Source organism: Rhyacophila brunnea, unplaced genomic scaffold (genome assembly GCF_057557595.1).
Source record: "Rhyacophila brunnea isolate RB1 unplaced genomic scaffold, BYU_Rbru_1.0 scaffold_18, whole genome shotgun sequence".
In the NCBI taxonomy this organism is placed as follows: Eukaryota; Metazoa; Arthropoda; class Insecta; order Trichoptera; family Rhyacophilidae; genus Rhyacophila; species Rhyacophila brunnea.
Window position 1 is genome coordinate 26,569,554 of NW_028232837.1, and position 23,478 is coordinate 26,593,031.

The window sequence follows — 23,478 nt, forward strand, 5'->3', positions numbered from 1 at the left end:
TTGCGTGAATACGAAAATCGGAATAGCAACTGAATGATGTTTATAATTGTGGAGTTTACCAACTTAATGAGATACCCGGGGTTCCAGCGGCTAGCTCAGGTGTCCATCGAACCCCGGATTCACAAAAAAAAGATATTTTAAATTGAGGAGAAATTAAATGAAACCACGTCTGTCTCGTGCGTAACTTGGTATAATCTTATATTTTACATTTTCTTTACACGTTTACATATTTTGTTTTAACAATAAGTTTCGCAGGTCCGTACATGTTGGAAAAGGGACGCTCACTACTTTCTTTTTCTTTTTCAAACTTCGCGTACCCACGCCGTCCAACAAAAAGGACTCTCGTGATTGGCCAAATTTTATCGCGTCATGTTTTTGATTTGACGAATCACGAGGACCACCCCGGCGCAGGCGCGTGGAAATTTGAACGTTGCCGGCAAGCGCGGCAAAATTTATTATATTTAAATAAGTACCTACTTATATTTAATCTTAAAATTATCTCTTTCATCCATCATCATTTATACTTTTTAAATTAAATTAAATTTATCTTAATTACATCTCTGCCCAATATGTGATTTTCACACACCGGACAAAGGCCTTTACTTATGAATAAGAAAAATTACGTAGTTGAGCAAGGAATCAGATTAGATGTTTTATGAAGCCGTTTCTAGAGGTCAGGGTTACGTTTCGACTTATGACTACTAAATGATTATTTTACACCGGGAGAAGCCCGCCTGTAACAGGAGTGTATCATTAACCAAGTTTCAAATAAATTTTAAATGTCATAATAGAAAAAAACGTATAGGTACCTAAGGTTACCGCACTGGAAAGAACTGCCAATGAAAGGGACTCCAAGTCTATCAAGCAAAAACAAAGTACAGAGAGTTGGCAAGGTACGGAAGCACAATAATTAATAAAAAAAGTGTTTAATGACATCAAACGTAATTGCGCCACAAGCGACTTTTTTACCATCCATGAAACAAGCTCATGAAAAAAATTGCCTTTTCTTCATATTTGTCAAGAGTTATGATATTGACCAACCTGTTGAGACTTCGAAAGAATACTTTACGTAATAAATAACCCACAATTAATAAAATCAATTTTGAACATTTACAGATAACATTACACAGGTGTTGTCAAAGAGACTGTGGGTGTTGTAATAATATTTTTTAGTAAATACGATTAATTCATATAGATATGTATAGTACCTATATAGACATAGCACAATGTCCAATCTCTTTGTTATAACTAGGTACTACCTAGCATTATTTTTATGTCAAATATATTTTGTGATTGAGTATACCTATTACTTGAAAATAATATTCAACTGGCTAAATATTATTCCGATATACTATGTAGCCATTTAAAAAATATATGAAACATCAAATTTGACGTTTGCCCGCGTTGTTTCTCACGTGTATAGAAATTTACTGTTTGCCGAATATAAATTTAATTCGAATATTCATCAACTAAATATGAACAGTTTTTGATTATATTGTTCAAATATTACACTACAATCAACTGTCAAATGGCTGAAATCGATAGAAGCCGTATATTCTTGGGATGTCGTGCTTTAGGTTATATCAGCACCCATGTACCTTTGATAGCAAGGTACATAAAAAGAAGACGAGAGACACTCTTGGTGACTAGCGTAGGAAAATGGTTTCACACGTACGGCTGCAACCATTTCAGTTTATTGAGCGTAAGCGGCGCACATCCTGGACCAATAACATGTCTTTCGGGAGATACCTATCACATTTACACGGCAAGCGAATGTAATATTTACGCCTGGCGGAGAGGCTCAGAATTGAAACATACATATAAAGGACACAAATCGCCCGTTCATTTATTACTTCCTTTCGGAATCCAGCTTATATCAGTAGATGAAGACAGTACATTAAAAGTTTGGGAAATAAAAGACGAGGAGGAACAGCTTGAGTTGATTTTTAACAATGCAACATTTCAAATAACAACACTGTTTCATCCCAACACGTATTTGAATAAAATACTTCTCGGTAGTGAGCAGGGATCTTTGCAGTTGTGGAATATTAAAACATCAAAATTGGTTTATACTTTTAAAGGATGGGAGAGCAGCGTGACCGTATTGGAGCAAGCCCCCGCTCTAGACGTTGCAGCGATAGGTCTTGCGAATGGCAAAATAATCCTGCACAATCTGAAAGTCGACAAGACAATCATGCAGTTCACCCAAGACTGGGGACTGGTTACTTCAATATCATTCCGAACGGACGGTCACCCCATTATGGTGACCGGGAGTACGGCCGGTCATCTGGTGATGTGGAACCTCGAGGAGAGAAGGGTCACGTCACAGGTGGAGGCTGCTCACTTTGGTCCTGTCGCCGGAGCTATCTGTTTGCCCAATGAACCGATTCTGGCCACTAATTCCTCGGATAATTCTCTCAAGTTGTGGATATTCGATATGCCTGACGGTGGAGCCAGATTGCTGAGAATACGGTATGTATAATGTAATTCTCCATTTTATTTTCAAACATTGAATGCTTTGGTTGTGTGATAAAAATTAATAGAGATCAAAGAGATGCACCGTGCAATGTCTTTGATAGAGATACTTAGGGTGATTGTTTCTGAAGACAGCCATGCTCAAATCAGCCTTTGTAGTTTAAAACTTATATAATAGTGGAATATTACTCAGCAGTATTTTAACCCAATGCTTACGGGCCGCACAAAATTGTGTTTTTGCTAATTGCTTTTCAAATGCAAATTAACACGTTAATTACAAAATTAATTAAAAGGGCCCGTAAGCATTGGGTTAATATTTTCTAAGTAGCAGTCAATCACTCACTATTATGTTTCTGTACTATGCTGATGTATCGAGATTTTAAAACAAGTATTTGTTAGGTTTATTTGTTGCTATACTTAGTGAAGTTTTCTAACAAAAAACTTACTACTTACTATAGGATATACCATCATAAATCGTCAGGTGTTCGAATTTAGAACTAAGCTCATCACAGTATAAAAAGTATTGAACAATATGTCAAATGTTAGCATGTGGCGTCCTCCGATGGAGTGCTGAGCTCAAACCAGTCTTAATTTGATACTATAGTTTCCCACCTAAACTAGATCTTAAAAATAATACTTACAGCCTCTCACCAATATGAACATATTTGTCTCATAAAATGTATTTTATGTGTTTCCAATCTTCGTGGATAATGTAAATTAAAAATAAGTTTTTCTTTTAAAGGGAAGGTCACAGTGCAGCACCGAGTGTTGTCCGGCACGCAGGTCCTGATGGAAAGACAATTCTTTCTGCTGGCGCCGACAGCTCATTGCGGGTCTTATCTTCGGCAGTAGGTCACCATCCCGCCAGCCTTGGGAGAGCATCTTACAATAGATCTGCATCTCGAAAGAAGAGTAAGTAAGACATGTGTATTACGTTGTACTCCAAAGGGACTTTTATCCATATTGATGACATCCTGAAAAATTGTCCAATATCATCCACCCATCGTATTGGCATTGGGGACATTGTTGCCAAAAGAGTAGGAAGGTAAAGGACACAATTTTCTTCGGGCGGCGGCTAATTTCCGGGTTAAATTATAGAGCCAATGAAAAAAAATCCAATCTATAAGTAATGAAATTAGCACAACATAAAAAACTAACAACATCTTTAAATAGTATGAAATTATTGGTTTGTAAATTGTAACTGATATTTGTATGAAAATAACTTTCACAACACTTTTGAGTAATAACAAAAATTGAGACAGACGTTGGACTACAAAGCCGTGGGTCCCAGGTTCGAATCCTGGGTCTGGCAAGTACAAAAATTGTTTTTCAATTTGTGTGTGTCCAGGGTATGGACCTAATAGGTTGAGCAAGTGGCTGACATCCATTTCTCGTAAAAAACAAAATCTGTCAATACAAACCTCCACTCTGTGGAGGCCCATATGATCCTATCAGGATCGGACATGGTCGGAAAATATTTACTTAATACCGTCATGGGTCCCAGGTTCGAATCCTGGATCTGGCAAGTACACATATTGTTTTTCAATTTGTGGACCTAATAGGTTTCGCAAGTGGCTGACATCCATTTCTCGTAAAAACAAATCTGTTAATACAAACCTCCACCCTGTGGAGGCCCATATAATCTTATTAGGATCAAACATGGTTGAAAAAAAAATATATATATATATTTAACAGATTCAGTATATTATAAAATTTTCGGATTCAACCGAATACGCCTGAACAAAATTTCCACGTGTTACTATCTACTGTGGGTACTGTGACACCCCCGTATGGTCCCCATTTGGGGATGTCTTTGTGTATCTTGAGAGGCCCGAATCGGTATCGAAGCCAACAAATAATAATGGCTGATTGCGAAAATAATTAAATAATAATAACAGAGCCGAGCCGGCAATGCCTTAGAGTAGATTATAATATGTTGAATGGCAACAATGCCATAATATAACCGTTGACGATTTGCAACGTCGCTTTTTTTTCGCCAACGGCTCTCGTTGGAAAAAATCACAAGATGGCGCTCAGAACGCTGCAAGCAGCAAAATCGCGAACGCGTACATTTCGCCCTCCGTAGAATTAAATTATTAAAAATGTAACGATGATAATATTAACTAAATAAACTCGCCGTTTTCCATCACAATTCCGGTGTCTTAATTATCCACCTTCATCCCAAATACAGACGATAAAAAAGAAAACAAAACACAAAGTGACAGTTGAGAAATTTTCACATACCCAAATGGAGGGGAGTGATAGTACCTATATTGTAACACATTGATCACAGTCTAAGTGTGTATTGTTATAATTTTATCTCCATCCAACTTAAGAGTGTGGATATCCTTGCCTTTTCTAACCTCTTTCCTAGGGAAATCATGTTGAAGAGGAAGATGTCTTCTCTTGATAAGCTTTCATCAAAACTCACATAATTCATTGTTTAGTTTTATGGATAACGCGTAAATAAGCATATGTTTATTGTTTTTATGTTTCTATGATTTCGATTGATGATTGCGATTCCTGTTGATTGCTTAATAAATATTTATTTTGTGTGTTATAGAAAGAACTGTTGAAGATACCCTAATAATGCCAGCCATAACCGAAATCAGCAGCTGCATGCAGCGTGACAAACAGTGGGATAGCATAGCTGCTGTACATTCTGGTCTGAATATCGTCACGACTTGGTCCTATGATAAGAAGCGCATGGGGAAACATAGATTGTCACCAAAGTCAATGTCACAGGACGTATTTGCGACATGCATCACAGTCACACACTGTGGAAACTTTGTATTCATCGGTAAGCCAATTGCTACTCAATTGTATTGAGAAATTATAATTTTTTTTAACACTAACAGGCCATAAGGCTCAGTGACAGTAGATTAGTAGTGGTGAAACTATAGTATGATATAAACATACCACATTACCGTGAGGTTTAATTGTTTTGACACAAAAAAAAACATAGTTGGACGGACGAAGAGCAACATTCCCTCTAATTTTTCTATTGTGTTTGTGGATCATAAAGTCATGTGAGCAGTAAATTTTGCACAAAAAAATATGTGTGCAAATAATCACAATGAGTAGATTACCAGCCAGCAGGGACGGCTCTTGTATAGGAGCAAATGTGCACTGATCTCCCAAATTATTATGTAATAATATGTACGTATTCAAATACCTACATATTGTAATAATTAATTATTGTAAAATATCTTTAATTTGTCGCCCGTCCGCTACGCGTATCCACATACGTATTTCTGGTGTATTTTAACCGGCCGCTGAGCTGGATGCCTGCATACATGTACGTCTTTCATAGTATTTGTTGAATGTTCGAAAGAGGATCTGTGCTGCCCGACCGTAGACGATTTTTTTGCATGCTGCCGATATGTACCTCACTGAACGTACAATTTTTACCTTGCTTTGTGCAATGTCCTCCCTCCTAGTGCTTCAAGTATAACCAACAGATGTCGCGATTTACTGGCGCGTTTATAATAATATTATTGTATGTACGTATGAAGTAGGTAAAAGGTTCCCGCGCAGTATTTAAAAATACTAGGCTTATTATTATTTCATACGTTATGAGGTAAATGCTCCATTGTGTGATGCGCCATGTTAATATTGAATCAATCAAAATATCGATTAGAGTAATATTGTGATCATTAAGTTAGGTACAGCCATCTCACCCTACGAATACGATTTTATAATTATTTTCCATTTTAAAATTAAACAATTATTTTAAACTAAATAATTTTAATATAAATCTACAGCAAATTAAGTCAGTAACATAATACATAAAATATACCTACTTATACTTACTATTATTTTTGACGTTGAATGTCTTTCAAATCAGTCCCATTTGGAGTGCAATTCTGGAGTTGAGGTGTACAAAAGTAGCAAATTTTTAACACAAGTGATATCCCGTTGGAATTAATGATCCATGCCTAGTATTTATAAAAATGATACAGCGCGTATATGAGAATAATGTGGGATGACAAATGAGGATTTTGCGGCTTTTCTCAATGACACATCGTCGCTATAGGATTTGTTTCCCGAATATCCATTTTTGTCGAAATCGACATTTTAATGCAGTTCAATTTCTTTTATCGAACTCTACCGAAATCATTTATAAAAACGATATATTTCTATCTAGGAACAGAGATATTTTTTTAAAAAACCCGAATACGCCATGTTAAGTTACAATTACTCCGTGGTGTTCTCCCGAATATCCAACTATTCGTACCTGAATATCCAGTTTAATTTTGGTCGAAATATATCTCTGGCTGAGTGTTTATTTCCCGAATATGACTTTAGCCAATCAAACCGCGCTCACGCCGTGCATCTCGCTCCCACATTCACGCTGTCTAGCTCTAAAAAAATCACGCCCACTTTAATATGTTTCGGCCGTCCGGAGACTTCTTTCAAATTTCGTCTTATTGATATTGTTTTTAACGTTACTATTGTTTTAATAGTGAATTCATCAAATTTGAAGAGATCATTCATAGCTGATACATCACCAGTTCGCCCTGAACTTACAATAGAGTTGTGCAAGTGACTATTTTACCCTAAATAACTGCATTTTGTTTTGATAAATGACACAAAATCCCAACGGTTATATGAATTCTACAGTATGACCCGGCAACTACTATGACGTAAAAAATAATTATTATTTCAAATTATTATTAATCAAACATTGTTTGTCTTTATTTTACTTTTAATCTAGGTATTTCTATGAAAATAAAGGCGATGCTATTATTTATTTTTGAATGCGCTGATAGTTAATTTAATTTAATATGTATGTTAGTAACTATTTATTTGGTGGATATTATATTCTAAGAATATTGGTACCTACCTAATATTAGCAGCTAATGGTAATTAATTTATACATGCTATTATTTTGTGTTGTTATTCCTTACAATAGTAAATATATAATATTTATTTGGTGGTTTGTAATAAGTTTAATTGTCAATTATAGAAATATATAGATATACTAATATACAGATATATATAAATAGATTTTTTTTTTTTTTTGGAAAAAGTATTAATATAAAATTGTTAGCAAGTACGAGTAAGTACCATCATAAAATATTGGAGAAATGACCGTGACGGCGGTTAATAATTGAAGTAGTAGATACCTTATAATATATTTTCTCAGAAGTTATTTTAAAAAATTATGTAAGTATGTTCAATTATTAGAATGGTACATTCTTAAATCTTGTGAATTATTCGTTCAATAAAAAAATAGTTAATTACTTAAAAACTATTTTATTACTTAATCCGAAAAAAAACCGAAAAAGCGATTACCGCATGTTATTATCACATACGAACTTGGGTAATTACGATCATTAAGTACCTATTTAAATAGTAGAGGTAATTATTAACAATTATCGTGTAAATAAATATAACATTTGAGGCGCGTACTTTTTGACCACTCAGTAATCTGTGGGCCGTGCAGCAATACGCTACGGTTTTAAATCCCGAACGTCCATGTTTTGTCCCGAATATCCATTATTCTGAGAGAGCGCTAAAAATTTCCCGAATATCCACAGTGAATACTTGTAAATAAAACGCATTTTATGTGCATTTAATGATTTATACCAGTATATTACTCTTGGAATCTATTCTTAGATAATTTTGCAATCACACAGTATTGAAAGAATGATTGATACATCTACTGATATTAAAATATACGACAATGAAATTTGTTTTTCGTCTCCTGTAAAATTGACATTTGGTCTATTCGGGAAACAAATCCTATAGCGACGACATGTCTAAAATACTTACATCAGATTTATGGAAGTTACGAGTGACAAACGTGGTAACTATGTCGGCATATATGAAGTGTAATTAGGTACAATAAAAATCTAAAAAGATGTGTAGGTACCTATTGCCTATTGCATCATACTTATCATACCAAAGGCTTGAACTTTGTAACTTTGGCAACAAAAAAATGCTGTCCGTGAATGTAAGCGTCGCTTAGCATACGCCTACCTCCACCACGAAGGCTATTACAGATTTTTTTTCAATACCATGAAAAGAAAAATGCATGTCTTTATTTGCAATTTTATTATCACCGGCCGCCACTGCCAGCCAGTAATACTACACTTTGGCATTATTATTTATAGTAAAACCTCGTTAATACGAATTCCACGGGACCGAAAGTCGAAAAAAACGAATTATGAAATGTATGGGGGAAAATATTACAATTTAAAAAAAAAAAAATTGATTATAGATGTGCCTACCAAATTTCTGGTTTCTGCATGTGTTTATGGGTCATAAAAAGTCAGGATTATTTTTATTACCTTCTTAAAATAAGTAATTTATGATGTTTTACGAAAAGTCTGTCACAATTTTCAATGACTGGCTCATGAAATAGTGTACTTTATTACGATTTATTGAATATTTTTATATGCCAGGACTAATACGAAATAATTTCGATTTACGAAATTCGAATTAAATGTATGGTTTTATATGAAAATAATGTTCAAGGGACTTTTTTTTCGCGAAAATTTCGAATTATGGCAAATTTAGAATTATCCGTGTTCTTATTAACGAGGTTCTACTGTAGTTGAAAAATCCTATAAATTTGTGTAAAACCGTTTATAATTGTATTCGAGTAAGTAATCAAAATGAAGGGTCTTTTAATATTCGTGGAGTTTACCAACTTAAGCGGTTAATCCATTAACGGAAGACTCCTTGTATAGTCCAAATTCTTTGGTCTCGTTGGATTACATATTTTCTCTTATTAGTCGAATAAAACGATTTTTACTCTTGTCGAATAAAACGATTTTTACTCTTGTCGAAAATATGAACATTTTTACGATGTGATCTGTCCAAACTGCATTTAGTTTGATATAAATAATTGTGTGGACATACATTTGTGCACTGGCAAAAGATTATACTCAATTGTATAATTTGTTTGTGGGTAGTATTATGTTAGCCTGTACCAGGCTATAGTCCCAAATATACAATCATGGATTTTGATTCTAAATATGTAGTTCATTTTATATTGTTGCATTGCCTCGGTAATGTTGCCAGCATTAATGGATATTATGTAATTTTTATAGGATACAGCAGTGGTGAAGTTTACAAGTTCAATATGCAATCGGGACTGGATCGAGGAAGGTGGGGTGGTGAAAATGGTGCACACAAAGGCTCCGTTCGAGGAATTGAGACCGACCACTTAAATAGTTGGCTGGTCACCGCTGGACAAGACAACCGACTCAAGTTCTGGAATTTCAAAGAAGGTGTGAATGTTTGTAAATATTAATTACAGTCAAACTTGGTTACTACGATCACGGAAATAGCGAGATCTCGGATGTAATGAGGAAACATTCCTTGAGATTTTAGTTTTTGATTTTCTCCATACATTTATTCACTTTTATAACAAGCTACTTCTCAAAACTGTTATTGTGTCAATTGTTTAAAAACAACATTTTCTGTTGCATCATCACAACAGCCATAAAATCCGACCGGGCAGTTAACTAGACCGATGCCGCTGTGATCGGATTACGTTTATGACACTAGTTAAGTGTCTAAGTACCTAATTGGTGTTTTCGCCGACAACATTGAAAAAGTATCCAAGCATATGGTTGAAATTACATGTAAAAAATCCAAGCTTTGTGAAGTCAGTAGATCCCTACCAGCGCTGGCTGCTCAGCATTTCATTACAATAAACAACTTCTTTTGTAGTTTATGAATGCCATGCTTGTTTCGGGGATTTTTACGATGGTTTTCAGATTTTTTATGCTCTATGCTTAAATAGAATGTGGCACGAAAAATGTTTTATAACGATATAACGAGTAATGCTTATAAAGAGCAAATTCAGTCGGTCCCATCTTCCTCGTAATAACTAAGTTCGACTATATTTTATAATTTCTGATCGAAAAATTACGATTGCTTGAAGAAAATAAAATCTTTAGGGTAAAATAACCAAAGATTTAAGAATGTAACATTCTTTATTGATCATGCATAATTTAGATACACGTCAGGAATACACTCATTAGAAAAAATATCGGTGCCGGGTGGGACTCCGACCAGTCCTTTACCAAGTTTAATTTAAAATTAATTTAATAACAAAACGTTCCAGCAATGGCATCAAATGTTTCAACACTAATATTTTATAAAGCTCCCTTTTGTCATAGTGAAAGTCTTTGGAATATAATAATACAATATTTTTCTTATCGTTCCAGCTAAACTTCCAATGAAGATTCTCCGATTAGAAGAGGCCGTTTCCTTCACAAAATGTCACCGAGAGAGTGGTTTGATAGCGCTCTGCAACGAAGACTTCTCAATCGCGTTGGTCGATATGGACTCAACTCAAATCGTGAGAAAGTTTGAAGGACATAGCTCCAAAATAAATGATGCTTGCTTCAGCCACGATAGCAGGTTTGTGTTTTGTGAACAAGTTATTATGAAACCGTTTTTTTAAATTGAATATCTGATATAAAATAAATAAAGCGCCAAGTGCCAAAAAACAGATATTGAGATATATGGATTGTTATCATCAGCCTGATTCCCTCCGAGCTGGGCCCATTCCTTGTGGTTGTGTGCATAGTGTTACCATGTACTTTGTCAATCTAGTGGCCTCTAGGTCTATCCAATGGATGACAGAATTTATCTAGCGATTGTCACTTCTTCGAACTATGTATCCTGCCCATTGCCATTTAAGGACTTTATTTCTATGAATAAATTGAGTTGTTGGAGATTGAAAGTACACAAGTGCACCACTGTTATCATTCTGTAAATGTGTAAATGAAGTATCGTTCTCAAATGAATCAATATCCACGAAAAAATGTTGATTTTATTTTATTTTACAATGTTTTTCTTAGCTCGTATTCTTATTTGTCCGGTGGTTCTTTGTCTGGTACAAATCTTGCAATCGATTTTTAACTAATTTCCCGACTAGCTAGACATTTAAAACTTTTAGAATATATCAGAACACGATGCCAATGCATTTTTTTAATACCTTTAGCCATCTTTAAGTAGAATTGAATTCATTTGCAGTTAATTCTGTTTTGTATGAAAAGTTATTTCGACACCATTATTGGTTCCTAGGGGTCTGGCGTCCTAGCAACTAAATTATTAATATATACATGCATTACTATGGAAATCAATATGACATGTCAAGTACAAATTTTTTTGATCATTTAAAAAACATTGTATTTAAAAAGTTCTTTTTATCTTGTAATTATTTATTAATCTTTTAAGTGTTTTAAAGTGTTTGAGGGAGGACAAGTCAGGCCAAAACATTCAAATTATAAAAGTAATGTACTGTTTCTATGAAAATAATTATACACCATAATAATATTATCCAATGTTGGGAATAAGATGCTTATATCTTTTTTTACACAGCAGTTAAATACATGCTTGAATGTGGTGATGTAAATTATGTCATTTGCATTCTTTTAATCCTCGGCACAATTATTTGACTGAAATATTGTTTTCTTGGTTTTTTTATAAGCGATCACATCACTCAGCTTATTTCCGTGCTCTTGAAATGCTGGAGTTTGGACTTCACTATTTAAGTTAGCTAATGAATGATCTTCTGTTTGATGCCTAATGGCTTCTATTTTTCTGATGATTACAGATGGCTCGTGTCAACTGGAATGGATTGCACAATACGCACATGGGATATTCCCACGGGGCAACTCATTGATATATTTAAGGTGAGGGATTAACGTAGGCCTTTTTTTACTTATCTATTCATTCAGAAAAAATATTGTGGCCCAACAGTTATTCACTAGCCCGCCACAATACATAATATGTATTATCACCTCCGAAAATAGAGGAGAAAGTGCGTATTGGCGTGCTTTCTCGCTTTGTGTAGTGTTTATGATGAAATATAATTATTTCAACAGAATTCGGTGCGAAATGAAACTTTTATATTATTTAATAATGAATAATTACATTTTTAGATTAAAAATTGCTATGCATCGCAATCAATGTTGGTCATATTAGAGTCGATGCGATAATGGTCACGGGCTCTTTAGGGTTCTGGGTAATAAAATCCTTAGTGCTCAGCCGTAGTGGTTTGGCGGGTGCGGCACAGCGACGTCTTGCGAAACTCAAACGTATAACCGTGTGTGAAATGTTCGTAGACAGTGTCCTTTTTGGGGCATAATACACATGGTTATACGTTCGAGTTACGCTGCCGCGCCCGCCAAACCATTACAGCCGAGCACTTAGTGGATGATACCCTTTGGAAGGTGTCTGTATGGATACGTAAATGCAACAAAATAAACAAACCATAAATGTTGCTAGTAATGATTATGTACTATGTATTATAAATCCATACACTTATTATATTATGTTTTATGTTCAATAATTTTAAGCTCACTATTTAAGGCGATGTCTTCGGCCTAAATAACACATATAATGTGACTTTTACGCCATCTATTTATATTTAAAGGCATCTACCATGAATTTCTAAAAATCTGTTACTAAAAACTTTGGTCAGTTTCAATCAGATGGCAGTGAGTTACCATAACTAATTTTAAAAGTAAATTAAAGTTGCCAATGGAATGGAATTCTAGATGAATAAAATTGCTAGACAAAAATTCATTTACATATTATTATTTAAGAATATAATAATATATTCTAATATAACCACTTGAGACCCGAGGGAGAACCAGCCATCAAAAAAAATATTTCTTTGATTTTATGGAAGAGAAGTATTAGTCTATTGACAAAAAAAATTTTTTTACGTTTTTTTTATTTTGTAAAGTAAAATATACTATATGCACATACCAGGTAACACTGCAGATGAATATTACCTACTCTATAAACTTAGGGAAGGTAAAGAAAACAACTTGTCATAGGAATGGTCAATTTTAATAGAACATTACACAATAAAAACAATACAAAAACATTATAAATAGGATAATTAAATATATTTACACTTAAAATTAGTTAAAATTATGAAATAAAACCCTAAATATCGTCGTTGAAACTAGAAAATTGTGTAACTCCGTTTTAATCGAAAATTGACTTTGAATGCCATCTAGTGGCCGTTGATAATATCTATCCGTCTTGCAAATTTTGTAATTCCAGAAAAATTGTATCATTGTTAAATCATGGATGATTTCACTCCAAAACCATACATTTGTATAGGAAACCATAATGTTTTTTGTCTCTCCTGTAAAGTAGTGTTTTTGGAGTTACACAATTTTCTAGTTTCAACGACGATATGTACTTTAAAATTGCTTTGAGCTGCATCCTATACTGTGTGATACAGCTCAAAGCAAAATTTTGTGCACACGTATATATTGCATTTTATGCAAATATACCTGGTGCGGGACTTGCATCCAGGGTATCTGCACACGGATGCTGAATGGTGGCCAACGCTGTCCAAACGTACCTCAGCGATCGGTTGGGGGAAAACCGTTCTCCTGCGAGCTGGTGGCTCTGTGTCTACCTGCGATGTCGACATGTTTCTTGGCCGACCTCGTGCTGGCAGTGTTAAAATGTTGGCTACCCGATCTTCATACCGAATCATAGCTTTCGCTAATCTGATTCAGTACGACAACAGTCTCATAATATCCTTTCGGGGTACATTTTCTAGTTTACAATTCCGCATATACATTAGCCAACAGTTTACTACCGCCAAGTCCACAAAGTGGTTAAAAACCCTCACAGGCCATTTGCATGTCTTCATCGCAGTCCTGTAATAAGCAATTATCCGATCGCCGACATGCCCTCTCGCCAACAAATCTTCCTCCAATTCCGGACCAGCATTCGGCATACTGAAACAATAGGAAAAAAATATTATTACATAATCCATATTTCCTCATTAATTCAAGTATTTAGCAGTAAAAATACAAATAATGATGGGTAATAATATGTTGTGATTGAAGTTTACTATTCAAACCATCAACTCCTCATTCGAGACAATCGCTACATCATGTGTACAAGATGTAATGAATTCTTGTTTTTATGCCAAAGCATGTAATGAAAATGAATCTAGTGTATGACCGGATGGTATATAAAACCAATAAATATATTATTAAGAAAATTGTAAACCTACCATTTTGTGAGCCAGGGAAGCACCCTGGATTGTGATGTCGAAGGTTGTAAATGTCGAATGTAAATGTCGTCGCTGTTGTCGGACTCGTAACCGTCGCCGACTTCGCAGTCTGTCGTCCAATATTTCGTCGAGTTCATCAGTATTAAAAGATTTATCTATATGTAAACAAAAAAACATAACCTAATTACATTCATATACTCGTGTCAAACTTATCACTGTAGCATTGTGAATAATTATAATGATGATTATGAGATACATTTTCGAGACAAGTTTCAGTAATTTTGAATGAAATTAAAATTTTATTTTATTAAATTCGGTTCTACAATCATAATATGCGAATGAAAGAAATTCACTATCTATTAGATAATTTACAAAACGTACAAGATGGGCTCGATGACATTTGTCATAAACATAACCTCAAACTAACGTAAAGTATTTATAATTTTACGAAAACGATGAGTCTACGCCTAAAATAATATATATTGATGATAAATGCATGATGGTGATTGAAAATACAGTATATGTAACTCTTTTCAATAATTTTTGAATGTTTGTTTGACAATCAAAACTGCGTGACATAGTTTGTCATTTTGATGTACGATTGTTTTCAAACAATATACCTAATAATGGCCAAATAAAAAAGAATTGTCATAAATCCGATATTAGATCGAGAGCACGAATGCTACCATAGACTAATGCTACCATATGTTAAAATGCGAGATTTGTTTATTTTGTTGATTATTTTTATCATAAATAATGATAAAAAAACAGTTGTAATTTAAGCAAATACTAATTGGAAATAATTCGCAGTTTCAAATTTTGAATATAGGCAGGTTTATACGTAAATTAAGTTAATATTGTAATTTCAATTATTAAGTTATTTTTATTCATATGGCAATTTCGCCTCAAACTGATAAACTGATTTTTGTCAAAATGCAGAGAAATGTTATTTTGTCTTGTCTATGTGTGAGTTTCATTTTCAACGTCATGTTATGGTATGTGTGTTTTGTATGGAGATATTTTGTTTCCAAATAATTCCACAACGGCAGCACCATACAGACAAACATGTTGCCAATTTGAGCAATTATTATGGTTTCGATTTCTATCGATTCGTTAATATACAAAAATACAAGATTAAATTTAAATAACTGCCGTAAAAATTAATAAATAATATTTTTAATAGAAACGCTAAGCGTTATTCGCGATAAATTGCGTGTAAGCCGAGATTTTTCGATTTTAATTGCGTGCTTTCTAACCTCTAAATCGATGTTTTTTAAATTTGAAAAAAGAGATATAAGGATATAATAAATTCCAATTTTCGCTTAGCGTTTCCCTGGGTAATAGATTTACGTACATTTTTATCGTAATTTTGATAATAAATCTTATGTCATTCATTCTTACCACCCGATAGAAATGTACCGAATTTGACACTTATTTTTGGTATATAGAACTCCATGATACTTCTTAATTTTTTATTTTATTTTTCTCATTACTTTTGAATATATATTTACCGATTAATAAACTTTTCTAGCTATTTTTCGATAACAACTTTACCTAGAGACATCACCTTAAAAAAGAAATTTCTGAAATAATTCCAGTGAAGTTGTTTTCTCTCATGCTTGACGAAATTGTTTTTATAATCAAAAATATTTTAAATATTGAAGTTCACGTTGATTCAAAATTCATTTAGGGCCCAATCTCCATCTACCACTACTTTACAACTACCGAGGAAGAGCTCTAAATTAAAAAAAAATTTGATAATATATTATATGGATTCCCAGTGGTAAGTTTGTAATAAAAACAATATATCACCAATGGAAGTGAGGCTTTCTAGTTTAATTCCGAAATTTGAGAAACTGAACAGTAAGCGGTCACCCATTTGGAAATTTTTAGGACGCCATAAAATAATTATTAAGGTGATACTTCAGTGAAACAGTAAATAATTTTCAACTATAGGCGCGACAAAATTTTGGACTCGCTCGCATTCTGATAGAGAACGTCGAGCTGGAAACACGTCACTTTGTTTTGTGATGGCGACGGGCGTATTAATTCTTAAATCGTGTAAAGATGACTAAAAACGTTACCCATTACTTTAAAAAGAAAACATGTCAATGAATATATCGTCACTGTTCTGGCAAAAGACACTAATTCGAAAAAATGACATATTGAGTTAGTACCAAAATGTTCCTTATTTCAAACTTTACCGTCTGGAAACCTTCTTAATAAATAAACAGACTTTATTTTAAAGTCATCCTTTTACGATTACTTAAGGTGACGCATCAGTGAAACGGCAAATAATTTTCAACTGTAGCCGCGACGAAATTTTGGACTCGCTCGCATTCAGTGAGAGAACGTCGAGCTAGAAACACGTCACTTTGCTCCGTGATGGCGACGGGCCAATTAATTCTTAAATCGTGTAAAGATGACTATAAACGTTACCCATTTACTTTAAAAAGAAAACATGTCAATGAATATATTATTATTGTTACTAATAGAACAATAAACAGAACATAAAATGGACGTATGTTGGATTTATATGACAAATAACATTTCGTTTGACAGGCGTCATTTGCACCCGCGACCCACCATCCGCGCATCGCCTAGCAACGATCTTTTTAGACCGTGCCTCAACTGATGTACGGCCTTAATAAACTCACATGATAGACAATTATTTCAAACATTTTAACACTTTCAAAGTCAAATTACTCAAAACTAGTATTCTCCAGTTAGTGTGTTCTGCCAGAACAGAGACGATATTATTATTGTTACTAATAGAACAATAAACAGAACATAAAATGGATGTATGTTGGATTTATATGACAAATTATATTTCGTTTGACAGGCGTCATTTGCACCCGCAATCCGCGCATCGCCTAGCCACGATCTTTTTAGACCGTGCCTCAACTGAGGTACAACCTTTAACAATAAGTTTGAAATATTCTATTCTTTTGTACAGATTGATTGCCCGTGTACATCGCTGAGCATGTCACCAAACGGAGACTTCTTGGCCAGCACTCATGCTGGAGAACTAGGAGTGTTTCTGTGGGCCAATAGAACTTTGTATGCTCACATCAATCTTCGACCTTTGGACCCTGACAACTTGAAAATACCAACATTAGGTAAATTGATTTATATATTTTTTGATTGTAAGATTCAGATAAGTTTGTAAGTGTGATAGTATACCTGTATTTCTTACCCCGTTTCGCCATTGTAGATTTTGAATGTCATTACAATTGTTGGATTATTATATCTATAAGATGAAATGTATTTCTTTTAATAGATTTAACGAATGATCAATTATTAATTTCTTATAAAGTACTTTGCAGAATTTTCTTTTTGTAATTGTGTTTGTTGTACTGAATATACTTACTTATCGATGATTTTGTTTACTATTTTTGTATAGGTCTTCCTACATCAGCAGACGATGGCCCCAAAGAGACACTGGAAGAATTCGAAGCTCTCAATTTGGGTGACGAGCCGGAATTTATGTCTCCCGAACAGATAAGCAATGAACTCATCACTCTATCCAATCTACCGACATCTAGATGGCAGAATTTACTCAATCTGGATATCGTTAAGCAGAGAAACAAACCCAAGGCACCCCCTAAAGCACCCAAAGCTGCCCCATTTTTCTTGCCTACGATTTCTAACCTCGAAGTTCATTTTGATCTTTCAGATGTTAACAAAGATAATAGTAAAATACTTATGCCGGAATCGTTTGTTAATCTAACAGCTTTTGGTAAATTATTAGACGCAGCAGGAAAATCAAATGATTATTCAGAGTGCATAAACAAGATTAAATCTCTCGGTCCTTCTATGATTGATTTTGAAGTTACAAGCTTATCTTTGGATAGCGGCGGTTCGGTAGAGGTATTGAAACAGTTTCTTAAAATGTTGATAAGTATTTTTGATACAAATAAAGACTTTGAATTGGCGCAGTCATATTTGAGTCTGTTTTTAAAGACACACGGCATAGCCATCGTAGAATCGGCCGAGTTACGTGATCTTATTGAGGACATTGAGAAGTCACAGTCCAGAGGATGGGCAAAGCTGCAAGATATGTTGTTTTACGACCTATGTGTAGTCAAATCTTTGAAAAATATGTAAATAATCATTTTTATGGAAAATAAAACAATTCTTTATATAAATATGGTGTTTTATTTTAATACAAAACATGTTTAAACCAAATAACGAGTATATTATTAAAGAAAGGTATTTACAAATGCATTATAAATAACGCAGTCTTAGTTCTTAGTTACAAAAATATAATAAATTTAAAAAGCAACATTATAAACATGTCCACTGAACATATTTTATTAACATAATGAAATAATCACCATTTACACTTTTAAGACAAAGCATATGAACCTTCAGTCTTGAGATATCTCAACAGGTTTTACGAGAATTGGTTGTAAGCCATTTCTTTAAACGATATGCTGGATACAAACTTACATATTGATTAAAATAAAAAAAAATATTAATTTGAATAAGGGATTCGAACCCGCAATCCACCAGACAAATGTGATTAACATAATAGTAACAAATTAAACTATTATATCACTTTGCAGACGCAGTCACAAAAATCATGCTGTCAAATTAAGTCTAGCGCAGACATGACCACATGTACCTTACTAGTTTAAGCACGCGGTCACATTGACAAGCTACGGATACAATGATTAGTTTAGCAAGTTGCAAATATATAACACAGCGATGTTGTAAGTACGAACGCTCCATTACAAAAAAGCAGTTGACAGTATTTGGTAACCATAGGTAGCTATAGTTAGTGGTTGTATCTGCGCATTGCCATATATGAATTACATAGATATGTTAAGCAATGTCTGAAACGAATTATATTATTAAAGAAAGGTACTTTTTAGGAAAAAAAACTTTTCACAACATATCGTTTACTAGAAAATAATATTTACATAAAATTTTGCATAATTCTATAATTTGAATTAACTTTACTTAATTAAACCTAGTCTTCTAGACCAGTGGTTCTCACGTGAACTTTAACTGTGGCCGCACAATTCGGCCCTTTAGAGTCAAAGAAACGTATTTCATTTTTCTCTACTTTACAGGAGACCCCAAACAAAGTAAATTTACATTCCACAGATATTAACAAGAAAGTGTTTGCAGGAGATATGTATTGACATATTTTTTATCCATTGAATTTTTTGATAAGTTTCTTTGTCACATAACATATCATTTAATGTCCAGTACCATATTTACGTAACTCAAAATTGTTAAAAATTAAGATAGGTTTCTTTGACTCTAAGGGGCCGAATCGACATTGACAGTTCTATGGAAACGTCTGGGGGCCACACCAAATTTCACTTTTTTTGTGATTGAAAAAATTAAAGCTAAATTTTATTTACTAAAAAAATGGATCAATTTATTAATAGACAAGTCCATTTAATAAAAGACATTTGAACATTTTATTACATATCTATTTATTTAAAAATAATGCAAATGGAAATTCCTCAATACCTACTCCTTTTTTCCAATGCGAGCTGCATGCCTTACATCTGTCAACTGGCTTCGATATGTTTTTTATGAAGTGCATTACACTGAATGATCTTTCACAGTATACAGTAGTAGGAAAAATCGAGAATATTTATAAAGCAATTGTTGCCAATTATTTGAATTGACTATTCTCAGAAATGGACTATTTCACACTCATGATATCATCAAATAATATCAAAAGCCACCAGGGCCGCACATGAGAACCACTGGTCTAGACCAATATTACATACATATGTGGGCAAACAAATTATACATAAAGTTTGCCACTACACAAATACATGTGTACAATCAGTTCTTTGAAACCCAACGCATATCCCAATTTGTGTGCTTTAATCAAAGCATTCCACATGACCACGCATCGTTACTTCCGATTATACTAAAATTTCCCCCCCAAATATGGCCACACACATTTGTTTTGTCAGCATATTTGCACATGTTTTCTGCCGTCAAACATGGTGATTTATATAAAAAACATTTCAAATGCCTGAAAACATACAATGTTTATTTGTTTACAGACAGATGATGTTGGTTTGGACTAGGCTTTAGATTTGAAGGAACTTGAGAAAATAACCAACACAATATCTAAAACATCAGATTATTGACAATCAATGTTCAATGCCTGTATCACACTATACATACTAGAAAATATGGCTATGTCAACAGTTAGGTGACCACGGATAAACTTATATACTTAGGTAGTTAAAATACTCCGTATATTATATCAAATTGGGGATGTTGGATTTCAAAGACGGAACAGCGAAACAAAGATGGGGAGCATCGTGGTTGCTACTAATGCAGCTATTTCAATTATGTAAGTATTTTTAGTAGATCGTTACTCATTACTGTATACACTTCCTTAATTTTGTGGCACTGAGTGGTAGATTATGACTTTTTGAGAGCCTAGTGAGATAGATTTTAAAGTCCAATAGTAAAAATATGAAATACTGCAACATTTCCACATTGCGGTAAAATGCGCAGATGGCAGAGATTTCACAATATTTATAATAATCAGCCTTCACGCATATTGATAAACGGTTGTAACGCTTGATAAACTTCACCATCCAGAGGAATGTCTTTCATCCTCATATAGCCTCCAAACGTGACAGTAATCTTGTAAATACTGCGTTTAACGGCTGACTTTAATTCAGCCAACATTTGGATGACCGTATCTTGACGAAGACTCTTCTTGTTAACGATACCGGCTTTGGTTAACTTGTCCAAAGCCTGTTTCAGATGTAGTAAAGACGAAATTATCGGCGGTAGATCATCTTGGACGACTCCATAAGTATCTTCTTTCAAAGAAATAGCCACCAGCTGCGATAGACCTTGCGCTATCCTCGATACCAACTGTCCGCGTAGCATCATCCATTGTAATTTTAGCTCGGTTAACTCTCCAAAGAAAAAACTAATTCCCGGTTTTTTGCGTAGAGAATTTAACGCGGCGTAGAATTGATTCTTGATAATATTTTGCAACGGTTCACATTCAACGTTTTCTTCAGGTAATTCCTGTAAAGTAGTTGCGGGTGACGAATACGCTAAATTTCTAATTCTTATCGGTTTGACGTAAGCAGGAGATGAAGGTTCTCGATTATTGTTCGGTCCTTTTGAAACATCAGGCATTTTATTATCGTCAACGACAGCATTCAATTCTTTGCAGTATTGGTTGATTATTTGAAGACATTCAGTAGAGAGATTTGTCCAGTTGGTAGAATGACCTCCGGGGAGTGAGAGACTAAAGATTTGGGTCCTGCGACTCTTATCTTTGTACGACATCTCCATGAGATCTTGAGCTGCCAATTTTTTAATTATCTCACTACTTTCCGATAGAGCTTGACTTAGAGTAATTAAATTATCGCTCGTTTCAATAGGGAAAATTAAATTTTCCGTCAAATGCACGTTGAAAAGTAAATTCATACTGTACATCGTAGTCAGGAACATTGAAGAAAATGCCCACGTATAGAAAATAAGGGACGGCGTGAGAAGCGAAAATATTTTATCTAAAGGTTCACTTTCCATCGTTATGTTTAAAAAGTTAAGAAAAACATTTCGAACGACGGACCCTTTGCAATAATACAGAAACGCAAAGCACAATCCTGGCGCGATAGAATCTCGCATTGCTTTTTTCATCAAGGGAAAAATTGACGACTTCACTTGAATAAATTTACTCTCTCGTATCGGAGGGAAAGTCACAAGGGCAGATTTTAAAACATGGTGTTTTATGAAGTAATATAAACCATTCCACAGTCCGCTCGACAGTAGAAACAGATTTTCTTCCACAAGACACGACACGCGCACCGTCGACTCGCAAGGTTTCAGAAATCTACTGTGATCTCCGTCGAGTATTGTAAGATAAAGCCAGACTGTCATTCCTCCAGATAACATGTGCAGACAGCTCAGTAGTATATTCCGAATTGAAAACAAATGAACCATGAACGAAAACCTCGTCGTATAGCATGGCGGTTCGCTGATGTATTCTTTAGCACAGAATATACCTTGGGCGAATATCAAAGCTCCCAACGGTATGAGATACAGCCATGTTTTCAATTTTGTTAGCAATATAAACGTCTGCGTGATCCATGACATCGGGTGGATAATGTTAATATTTAAAGCACATATATACACGCACATGAATATTATCTGCACGAAAACACTCCATAGAACAGCACGAGACAGTCGGAAGAGAAATATTTCTTTGGCTGATGTTGAATACATGGTAATACGCAGTTTTAGAGGTTAAGACCTCCCTCCGGAAATAGACAGAAATTGTTTGTAGATTCTGTATTATAATTATCACTGATGTGTCTTTATCCAATATGGACAACAGTAGGAATTGTCGGCAATAATTAATTACGATTACAACCTTACAACTGTCATTTTAAAATAACGGCAATCATAAATCAACAGTGGTGACTGATTTTGCCGGTCTATTTTAGAAAAGTGTTGCCATAACATAATTTGAATTAATACAAACTGTCACTTTTCATACAAAGACATTGCAAATCTCTTTGCTTCAAACGCTTCACCCTTTCCTCAGCCACGAAATTATAATTTCAAATGCATTCAAAATGCTACTGAATTTATCGTTTATTTTAAATTACCACAGCGTTGAAATAAATTTAATTATAACCATAATTTTTAACCATAAAAATAAAATAAGTTCATATTGTTTTTACTGCCAAATAGATAAAACTAAAATTGACCAATCTTCACTGAAATACAGTTGCTTGTTTTTTTATTTAATTTATGGCAAACTACATATTTTATCTTTTTTAATTTAATTAAATTTATTCTCTTTGATTTTAGCAATGTTTAAACTAATTGGCCTGCCATCTTGTAGGAAATAGTATTATAATTTTTGGCTTTTTGTTACTAGATGTCGCTATAAAATATATTACTAACTGCATAATAAAATTAGCAGTCATTACAAAATAAAATATTGACAATCTTATTTATTTTATAAT

General features: G+C 34.1%; 2 protein-coding genes across 2 annotated transcripts; one reads left to right on the forward strand and one right to left on the reverse strand.

Moving 5' to 3' along the window:
- Positions 1-1,378: 1,378 nt before the first annotated feature.
- LOC147073398 (WD repeat-containing protein 36) lies at positions 1,379-18,655 on the forward strand. Its single transcript, XM_085945480.1, has 8 exons — positions 1,379-2,472; positions 3,218-3,387; positions 5,039-5,275; positions 9,537-9,716; positions 10,662-10,857; positions 12,059-12,137; positions 17,451-17,613; positions 17,898-18,655. The coding sequence occupies exons 1-8, from the start codon at positions 1,529-1,531 to the stop codon at positions 18,599-18,601; spliced, it is 2,673 nt and encodes an 890-aa protein (XP_085801606.1). The 5' UTR covers positions 1,379-1,528; the 3' UTR covers positions 18,602-18,655.
- Positions 18,636-22,931, reverse strand: Ndc1 (Nuclear division cycle 1). The gene is made up of 2 exons (XM_085945484.1): positions 19,160-22,931; positions 18,636-19,121 (listed from the first exon to the last, which is right to left on the reverse strand). Exon 1 carries the CDS (start codon positions 22,727-22,729, stop codon positions 21,026-21,028), a length of 1,704 nt encoding a protein of 567 aa, XP_085801610.1. The 5' UTR covers positions 22,730-22,931; the 3' UTR covers positions 18,636-19,121; positions 19,160-21,025.
- Between the last annotated feature and the right edge of the window lie 547 nt (positions 22,932-23,478).